The sequence below is a fragment of the Suricata suricatta genome, chromosome 3, assembly GCF_006229205.1.
Source record: "Suricata suricatta isolate VVHF042 chromosome 3, meerkat_22Aug2017_6uvM2_HiC, whole genome shotgun sequence".
In the NCBI taxonomy this organism is placed as follows: domain Eukaryota; kingdom Metazoa; phylum Chordata; class Mammalia; order Carnivora; family Herpestidae; genus Suricata; species Suricata suricatta.
The window spans coordinates 7,489,789-7,499,534 of NC_043702.1; the positions used below are offsets into that span (position 1 = coordinate 7,489,789).

At 51.5% G+C, this 9,746-nt stretch overlaps 1 protein-coding gene across 1 annotated transcript; it reads right to left on the minus strand.

The window, feature by feature from the left end:
• Positions 1-4,764: 4,764 nt before the first annotated feature.
• TEX44 (testis expressed 44) lies at positions 4,765-6,084 on the minus strand. The gene has a single exon (XM_029932899.1). It carries the CDS (start codon positions 6,024-6,026, stop codon positions 4,839-4,841), a length of 1,188 nt encoding a protein of 395 aa, XP_029788759.1. The 5' UTR covers positions 6,027-6,084; the 3' UTR covers positions 4,765-4,838.
• Between the last annotated feature and the right edge of the window lie 3,662 nt (positions 6,085-9,746).

Consider the following 9,746-nt stretch of genomic DNA (forward strand, 5'->3'; position numbering starts at 1 on the left):
GCACACCCTAAATCCTGGGAGACCAAAGCTCCTATGCTTGAGACCCTTCTGGACCTTTCCCTATGTACCTCTTCATCTGGCTGTTTCATTTGTATCCTTTCTTACATCCTTTGTGATAAACTGGTGATCTTCCTGAGTTCTGTTATTATAGCCAATTATCGGACCTGAGGAGGGAGTGAGGGAATCCTTGATTTGTAGCCACGTCAGACAGAAGTGTGGGTACCTCGGGACCCGCTACGTCAGGCTGGCATCTGAAGTGGGCACGCTGGTGAGACTGAGCCCTTAACCCGTTAGGGCTTGTGCTAACTCGAGTTAGTGCCAGAATTGAATTGTTGGTCACCCAGGTGGGTGTCTGCAGGGAACTGGAGAACTGTGTGGTGTGGGAAACCTACACATTTGGTGTCTGAAGTGTGTGAATGGAGAAAGTTTTCTTTTAACCCCCACTTCTCTCTTGAATGTGTCTCAAATCCCCAAGTGAACATTTTCAAGGCTCTGCTTTGGGTCCTCTGGGTGCAGTGGTGCCTTCTCTCCAGCAGAGGGCGCACTCTCCACTCTTAGGGACTAGAAGCTGAAAATCTGGAAGCTTAAAAAATGGGGCTTCCTTTCAGCCCGGAGAGGATCCAGTCTTTCATTTAAATAGGTACATGTGTTCTTAAGACCTCAGTTTACCTTTACACTTTGTTACATCGCACTAGAGGGACTGCCCTTATCTATGGTCACTTTCTTTCCTGGATAGAATCTGTGCCTCACCCAGCCAAACCTATAAACTTGACGACCGGCACATGGTGACTTTTACCAATTAGCCAAGTGCTGTAGACTAAACAGTATTATTGTCCTTACAAAACAAGTAAAAACACTGACAAAAATTTAGCTTTTTAAAATCATTCTCAAAACGGCCTCAAATTTCTAACTTTTCTTACAATGAAGGTTCTTTTTTAAAAAGATCATTCAGGGGCGCTGGGTGGCTCGGTTGGTTAAGCGTCTGACTTCAACTCAGGTCATGATCTCACTGCTTGTGGGTTCGAGTCCCACGTCGGGCTCTGTGCTGACAGCTCAGAGCCTGGAGCCTGCTTCCGATTCTGTGTCTCACTCTCTCTCAGCCCCTCCCCCACTTGCACTCTATCTCTCTCAAAAATGAATAAATGTTAAAAAAATTTTTTTTTAAATAAAAAGATCTTTGGGGGCACCTTGTTGGCTCGGTTGGTTGGGCCTCTGACTCTTGATTGACTCTTGATTTCGGCTCAGGTCAGGGTCTCACAGTTGGTGAGTTTGAGCCCCACATGTGGCTCTGCGCTGGCAGCCTGCTTGGGAATCTTTCTCTCCCTCTCTCTCCCCCTCCCTGCTTGTGCTCTCTCTTTCTCTCTCTCAAAAATAAATAAATGAACATGAAAAACAAAAGATCTTTGAACTTTTCCCACAGTTCGAATTTGTCGGTCGTCCCCACCTCCCCGCAAATACACACACAATCTCATGAAGAAAACCAGTAGCCTGTGGTCACAGGTTGGGTTCTCTGGACCATGGGCTCTGAGCCAGAGTAGGCGGAGGGGGTCGGAGTCTATAATGCGAACCCCGGCTCACCCCGGCCAGCCCCTCGGGCACTCTGGAGCTGGAGCCGGTCAGGCCTGACATGCTGGCCATGACGTTGGGCGGCGGCTCTCAGAAGGGGTCGGCACCAAAGGCTATGCACTGCCTGTGCTCCCAGCAGCTGAGGGAACAAGTCCTCCATTGAAGGGGATTGGGTGGCCCATCACAGCGTCCACTGTGCCACCGGGCGAGGCCACAGTGTCCCTTATGCTGCCTGCCAGGACTCATTGGGCCCTTCTCTTAGCCAAGCCCCTGTCAGGCTCAGATGTCAGGATGTGCCCGCCCCAGTGGCTCTTAGCCTGGGCCTAAATGTCTCTTTAAGCAGAAACTCTGCTTACAGACCAGTCTCTCCGTGGCAGAACATGCGCCCAGAAAGATGGCTGTTGGCCCTGGAGAGCACTGAGTGTTGTCAGGTGTTAGCTCTAGCGCACAAACGAGAAGTAGTGAGGAGGTGCTAGCTTTTTGGGGGTGAATTAGTAACCTTGTGCCTCAATCCTCAAGACCAAAGAATACATGGAGCCACCCCATGATTCTGACACCTGCTCACTCTTTTTCCCCTTACACGTGACCCTCTGTTCCCGCTGTCTCTTCCCAGTAGCGCTCCCATTGTTGAATTTTCATCAGACACTGTGGCCCACATGGCCGTGGTGGGCTGGACCTGTGTCTTGGGGACGGCTTCCTCTTGCCTATGGCATGGGGGCCTTTCCTTTCTCACTCGGGCCATCTCATCGGGAGCTGGGCTGCACCCACTCCTGTCCGAGTTGGACTCCTCAGCCCCCAGCGTGTGGCCCTGACCTTTTCCCCAGGTGTGTTAGCGCCCAGGTGCCCGGGGCAGGGGGGTCCCACCTACAGAGAAGGCGAGCGGCCAACACACTGTTCATCCGCAGCAAAGAGGGAGTCTGGACGGAGCAGGGAAAGTCAGCCCTTGGCCGGAACGCCACAGAACCCTGTCATCATAATCACAGCGATGCTGCCACAGAGCCCTCAGCCGCGTGCCAGGCACTGCTCTATGCACTTGACTCATTAGCTCTTGGGACCCTCCGGGCAGCCTGATGCCATAGGCACTGTTGTTATTGACAGGCTACAGGTGAGGAAACTGAGGCACAGGGAGATGAAAGTAACACAGGGAGTGGGAGGCAGCCCGGCCCCCGAGGCCACACTCTTTACAGTGCTGCCGGCTTTGACACACAAAATGGTGTCGGTCCGGCAACCCTTCCTGTGGGGGACCCCCACCCCCCACCCCTGCCCCGAGGGAGGGGGCGTGAGGCCCAGGCCAGGTAATGAGGTATTTCATTTCCGAAGCTTCCGTGACTGGGGCAGGAGAGAGCCAGGGAGCCGAGCCGGCACTGTCCTCCTCTGGGCCTCTCCACCAGACAACAAGGGCCTCTGTCTTTCCTGGAAGGAGCTGGCACAGGCGGGCAGAGCCGGAGAGACAGACAGAGCCCGGGGCTGGCCATGCCCCCTCGGCACCTGGGCTTGCCGCCAATCCCTCCACCTGATCCGGTTTGGGTTTGGTTTCTGTCCCTTCACAGTCTCTCTCCAGCAGTGCCGACCAGACAGCGGCCCGGTCTGGCTCAACAATTATTTGTGGAAAGCGTCTGGGGTCTACACCCGCGGCCTCTGCGTGTGTTCTCTGCTCTGGGCTGGGGTCAGGTTGAGCTCTGCGGCCCTCCCCAACTAAGCAGGCCTCACACCTGCCCCAGCTTTGGTTTGTCTCCCCTCTGTCAGGGGTGGGGTGGAGGTGAGGTGAATAGGGGTAGGGAGGGGGGGTTGGGCACTCTGTTTCCTCTCTTTGATTCTCCAGAAGACCCTGATTACTGGGATCTGAAGGGACAATCTTCCTCCTCTGAATTCTTTGCTTTCACGATGAGGACATTTCCTATCTCCCCTACAGCATGGGGCAGCTCCTCGAGTCAAGGGGATAGACATGTCTGGGTTGTCTTGGCATCCCCTTGGGGCCTGGGGTGGTCTGCAGGGGAAGGGTTGCAAAGGGGTGCCTTGGGGCTCCGGGGAGGTGACGTCATCATGGCTGCGGGCCAGGTAGGGTCCCTCTAGACAGGGCATCTCAGCTACTGGTTGCTCTGAAGAACTAAGGCCCCTGGGTTTCTCAAGAGAAGCAGAAATATCTTTTTTTTTAAATTTTTCTTAATGTTTGTTTTTTAAATTTTTAAAACATTTTTATTTTGTTAATTTTTAATTTTTTTTACATTTATTTATTTTTGAGAGACAGAGCGTGAACAGGGGACAGGCAGAGAGAGAAAGAGACACAGAATCTGAAGCAGGCTCCAGGCTCTGAGCTAACAGTCAACACAGAGACTGATGCGGGGCTTGACCCACAAACTGTGAGATCATGACCTGAGCCGAAGTGGGACACTCAACCGACTGAGCCCTCCAGACGCCCCAAACATTTTATTTTTTATTGAGAGACCGAGAGAGACAGAGCACAAGCATGGAAGGGGCAGAGAAAGAGGAAGACACAGAATCTGAAGCAGGCTCCAGGCTCTGAGCTGTCAGCACAGAGCCTGACTCGGGGCTCGAACTCACAAACTGCAAGATCATGACCTGAGCCGCAGTCAGATGCTTCACTGACTGAGCCCTCCAGGCGCCCTGGGGGTTTCCTGTTTTAAATCTGGAAGTCACACCTCCCCGGGACCCTCTGAGTCTCGGGCAAACAGGACAGCCGGTCACCCTACTAGATCCCTGTTCCCACCATGTCCCCAGCCCGCTGGAGGAGAGCAGTGATGGCGGCTGCAGCGTGTGAGCTGCGTCAGCGGCAGGCACCCTGCGTTAGGCCCTGCATCTTCCCTCTTGCCTCTTAACATCTTCAGGATGTGGATCTGGTATCCGTGCTGTGCATGAAAATCACAGGGTCAGAGGGCCAAGTGACTTGCCCAGGATCAGTAACAGCACTGGGGTGTGAACCACAGTTCACACTGGTCTGACCCTGTGTTCTCCCACTTGGAGAGCCCCTGCAGGGACTGGGGAAGGGTCCTGTCTCACTTCCTCAGGACCACATGTATGTGGGTGGGGGGCCCTCTAGGATCAATGTTTGTAAGTCTGAGACCACACGCCTGGCCCCCACAGGCCTGCCCAGCTCTTCTCTTTCCGGACTTCAACCCCCAGCCCCTGAATGGGACAGCCCGAGAAGTCCTCAGGGAACACCTTTCTGCACTTAGAAAATAAACTCTCGCCATTGATTTATTGCCTGATCTGGGGAGCGGCTGAGCCAGGACTCAGGGCTCCCTTCGCAGTCCCTAGTCAGAGTTTGGGCTGGTGGGGGTCTGGCGTGGACCGAGGTGGCTGGTCAGGTAGTGCAGGGCCGAGCGGATGCCCTCTGTGGTCCTCTGCTCCACTGTCTCCAGCATGTGGGTGACAGAGTGCAGGGCCGAGCTAGTCCTTGTCATCAGCCCAGAGGAGAAGGTGCTCCCCAGGATGCTGGAGACTGAGCGCAGGCTGGGCCCGGTGCTCTGCAGCATGTCTGTCACAGAGCTGTGGCCGGAAGCCAGGATGGCCGTGGCCATGCCCACGGTGGTCTCGGACCACACTAGGATGTCTGCCAGGGAGCTGATGGACGCCTCACCTCCACCCAGCAAGCTGGTCATGGAGCGCATGTAGCTGTTCTCCTCATCGGCCATGTAAAGGCTGGCATCCAGGGACCTCCTCCCTGGGGCCACCTCATGGGGGCCAGGCGAGGGCGGGGCACTACCTCCTGGCATGGACGGCAGCTGCTGATCCTGCAGATACTCTGAGCCGTCCACCAAATCCCCCTCAGTCACTTCCTGGGACTCAGATGTAGTCGAAGCTTCGGTGTCAGGGTTCAAGGTCTCCAGACCCTGAGATTCCTCCGCAAGAGCCCCTCCTTTGGTGGTGGTGGTGCGGCTGATGGTCTCAGTGTCCGCCTGACCCCCCGAGTGTGCGGGGCTCATGGCGGGCTGGCCATGCAGCTTTCCAGGGAGCTCTGCTTTAGTACCTGCTGGAGCTGGAGCTAGTTCTCGGTCACTGTCCGGGACCCCTGATATTTGTGGGGTCTCTTCTTTCACCAGGGAGTCGTGTTGGAAGGTCTGAGGACTTGAAGCCATACTCACATTTTGCACCTGTCCATCCCATGCTGGGTCCTGGGGGCTCGTGGGCATTTGTGGATTGTTTGAGGCCTGGTCGCCAAGCAGGGCCCTGGCCTCCTTGGGCTCCTGCCTGTCCCCTACAGCATCTTCATGCTTGTCCTTGTCCCCAGATGCTGATGAGGGCTTGGAGGAGACTTGCTCAATGGAGGCCTGATCTACATCCTGTTGTTCAGGTGATATAGTGGCCCTGTTAGCTGCTGGGACATCGGCAAGGAGGGGGACCTGACTCTGGAACCCCACTGTCGAAGTGTCCGTGGGGCTGCTGTCACCATGGGTGGGGACGCTGCCAGCTCTGGCCTCTCCCGAGGGTGCAGTGGTCATCTAGCCCCTCTGTCCCTGTGCTGGATGAGGGAGTGGCCATGGCCATGCTGGGCCAAGTTGTCCAGGTGGTGAGGTCACAGGGAGCTGCAGGCAGCTGGTGATGTCACAGGTGCTGGCACAGCAAGGGCCCTGAGCCTCTGGAGAGGCTGCCTAGTGGGCTGAGGAGCCTGCTTGGGATTCCCTCTCTCCCTCTCTCTCTGCCCCTCTTCCGCTCTCTCTTTCTCTCTCTCTCTCTCTCTCTCTCTCTCTCTCACACACACACACACACACACACACACGCACTCATGCAGAATAAATTAAAAAAATATATTACAAGGAGCCACCCCAAGCACTTCTCTGTCCACATTGGTGACTCAGGACCCTGATTTGGCCAGCCTTTCTGCCGAGAGTCGGTTTCCCAGCAGTGGTGAGTAGAAATAAGTGAAGGCTAAGGGCCTGGGCAGCTCCTAGCAATGACCTTGTTGGTTGTGGGGCACCATGGACTGAATATTCGTGCCCCACACCAAAGTTCATAGGTTGGAGGTTAATCCCCATGTAATAGTACTTGAAGGGGGAATTTGGGAGGTGCTTAGGTCATGAGGGTGCAGCCCTGACCAACAGCATTGGTGCCTTTATGAGAGAGGCTGCACGTGGCTGCCTGGCCCCTGCTCTGTGTGAAATGCAATCTACAAACAGGTGGCAGTCCACAAACCAGGAAGCAGGTCCTCACCAGACACTGAACCCACCCATGGCTTGATCTTGGACTTCCCAGCCTCCAGAAATGGAAGAAATTGGGGCGCCTGGGTAGCTCAGTTGGTTAAGCCTCCGACTTCAGCTCAGGTCAGATCTCACGTTCGTGGGTTCAAGCCCCGCGTCAGGCTCTGTGCTGACAGCTGGCTCAGAGCCTGGAGCCTGTTTCAGATTCTGTGTCTCCCTCTCTCTCTGGCCCTCCCCCTCTCATGCTTTGTCTCTTCTGTATCAAAAACAAATAAAACATTAAAAAAATTAAAAAAAACAGAAATGGAAGAAATTAATTTCTGTTGGTGCATCTGGCTGGCTCAGTCAGCGGAGCGTGTGACCCTTGATCTCTGGGTTGTGAGTTTGAGCCCCACATTGGGCATAGAGTTTACTTAAAAACAAATCTGTTGTGTATAAGCACTCCCCACTGCCGCAGTCTCTGGGCTTTTGTAATAGCAGCCCAAGTCGATTAAGACAGAAATTGAAGTCGGGGGGTGGGGGCTGCTGTAGAAATACCTAAGCCCGTAGATGCTGCTCTGGAACTGGGCGACGGGCAGGAGTGGGAAGAGTCTGCGCCAATGCTCACAAAAGCCTCCGCGGCTCTGAGGATCTTTAATAAGGGTGGTTCTGGAGCGAGCTCAGCAAGACAGGGAGAGTTCTGGAGCGAAAGCCTCAGTCTTCCTAGACAGCCCCTAATAAAACTGAACCGCATATTGGGAGAAATATGGATGGTAAAGGCATTTGGATGAGATCTCAAGTGGAAATAGGAACATCTTATTGGAAACTGGAGGAAAGGTGATCCTTGTTATAAAGCAGCAAAGAACTTGGCTGAGTTGTGTTAGTGTTCTAGTGTTTTCTGGAAGGTGGAATTTAACCTGTGAGTGATGAAATTGGAAGAAATTGAAGCAATTTCTAAGCAAAGTATTGAAGGTGTGGCTGACTGTTTAAAGTAGAATTTGAAAGGAGAATTGTTAAACTTTTAAAGAACTAGAACTTAGAGGTCTGGAAAATTCTGTCTATCCATTCTGCAAAGAGTGAGGTATATTTGGATTTTTATGGTTTAAGGTTTTACACTTATTTTCTTCTCCTTTTTTAAGTCTGTTTGTTTGTTTAGAGAGCACAAATGAGTAAGGGGCAGAGAGAGAGAGAGGAAGAGACAGAATCCCAAGCCAGCTCTGTGCCATCAGCACAGAGCCCTATGCGGGGCTGGAACCCACGAACCGTGAGATCATAACCTGAGCCAAAGTTGAACACTTAACCGGCTGAGCCAACCAGGTGCCCTGGAATTTGATTTTTGATTCTACATGTTGTACTTTACACTTACCCTTGTTAAATTTCACCTGTCTTAAAAATCTGAACCAAGGAAGGGTGACTGGGTGGCTCAGTTGATTGAGTGTCTGCTCTTAATTTCAGCTAGGGTCTTGATCTCAGGGTTGTGAGTTCAAGCCCCAGGTTAGTTCCAAGCTGGGCGCAAAGCCTACTTAAAAAAATAAATAAACAAAATAAAAATCTGTGCCAAGGAAAGATAAAGTAGACTAAAGAGGGATTAATGTCAAAGAGCAGAGAGGATTATTAAAATTTGGAAACAAAAATATTATTTATACATAAATATTAAATAATATTGGTGTAGAACATTATGTATATTTATTCTGTTATATGTAATATATATAGAAATATATACATAAATATATTTAAAAGAGTTTTTCTCCTTAATTTAGTTCAAAAGTTTCTTTCCTTTATTTTATTTTTTTAAATACTTATTTTGAAAGAGAGAGAGAGTGAGCATGAGTGGGAGAGGGAGAGAGAGGGAGAGAGAGAATCCCAAACAGGCTTTGTGCTGTCAGTGCAGAGCCCGACTGGGGGCTGTGAGATCATGACCTGAGCCAAAATCAAGAGTCTATGCTTACCTGACCGAGAGAAGCAGGCACTCCTTGCCCTTAGTAAGTAGTGCTCAGAGGAGCAAATTAGTCTAAAAACTGTTGCCTTTGATTTCTTTTCCAATCCTGTCTAAGAATATTCAATATGAGACATAATGACTCTCAAATAAATAAATGTTCTCATTTTAGTGTAAACCCAGTTTGTGGACTCTTATGAAATTATATAAAGCCTACATGGATACATAGAAAAATGCTTAAATACTATTCTAAAAAGCAGGATACAGTATTTTATGCACATTATGTGTATTTGCTGACACTGCGAGCTAGAAGTAATGGAAACCCAATTCAGACCTGCTTAAGCTGAATAATAATAATAATAATAATAATAATAATAATAATAAAGGAAGTTGTTGGTTCACAGAAACTGTAAAGTCTAAGGGAAAACTTCTCTACAGCAGGGGCCCCGTGATAATGTCAAGATTTAGTCTTCTCTGTCTCCCTTTCTTTCTTTTAAAATGTTCATTTATTTTTAAGAGATAGAGGACAAGCAGAGGAAGGGCAGAGAGAGAGGGAGACACAGAATCCAAAGCAGGCCCCAGGCTCTGAGCTGTCAGTCAGCACAGAGCCCCATACAGGGCTTGAACTCACAAACCGTGAATCATGACCTGACCGGAAGTCGGGTACTTAACCGACTGAGCCACCGGGATGCCCCTCCTCTCTCTCTCCCTCCCTTGCCTTTCGTTTATCACTGAGGCTGGATTTGCAGGCAGATGTCCTCCCCGTGCAGAGGTGCAGGCTGCTGGCGGCTGATACGCAGTTATAGCAAACTTCAGGCCTGAGCCTCGTGGGCTCCCGCTCCCTTCTCTGCAGTGATCTCTACGGCCTGGACCATATCCCGGTTGGTCAGGCCTGGAGTAGGAGCGTGGGGTCTGCCCCACTGAAGCTTAAGGCCTGCGGGTGGTAGTGGAGGGGGTCCCCAAAGGATTTTGGGGTGCTGTAACCAAAAGAAGGCAAATGGATGCTGGATGGGAAATACAGAAAAATCCCACTGTAAGGTGAGCACGCACAAGTAAAAAAAGTCCACTGGGGAAAAGCCTGGCAGGAAATACAGCAAATTGCCCAGAAG

What these genes read in the sequence shown, in the direction of transcription:
- TEX44 (XM_029932899.1), bottom strand. Translation starts at nt 6,026, where the DNA reads ATGACCACTGCACCCTCGGGAGAGGCCAGAGCTGGCAGCGTCCCCACC.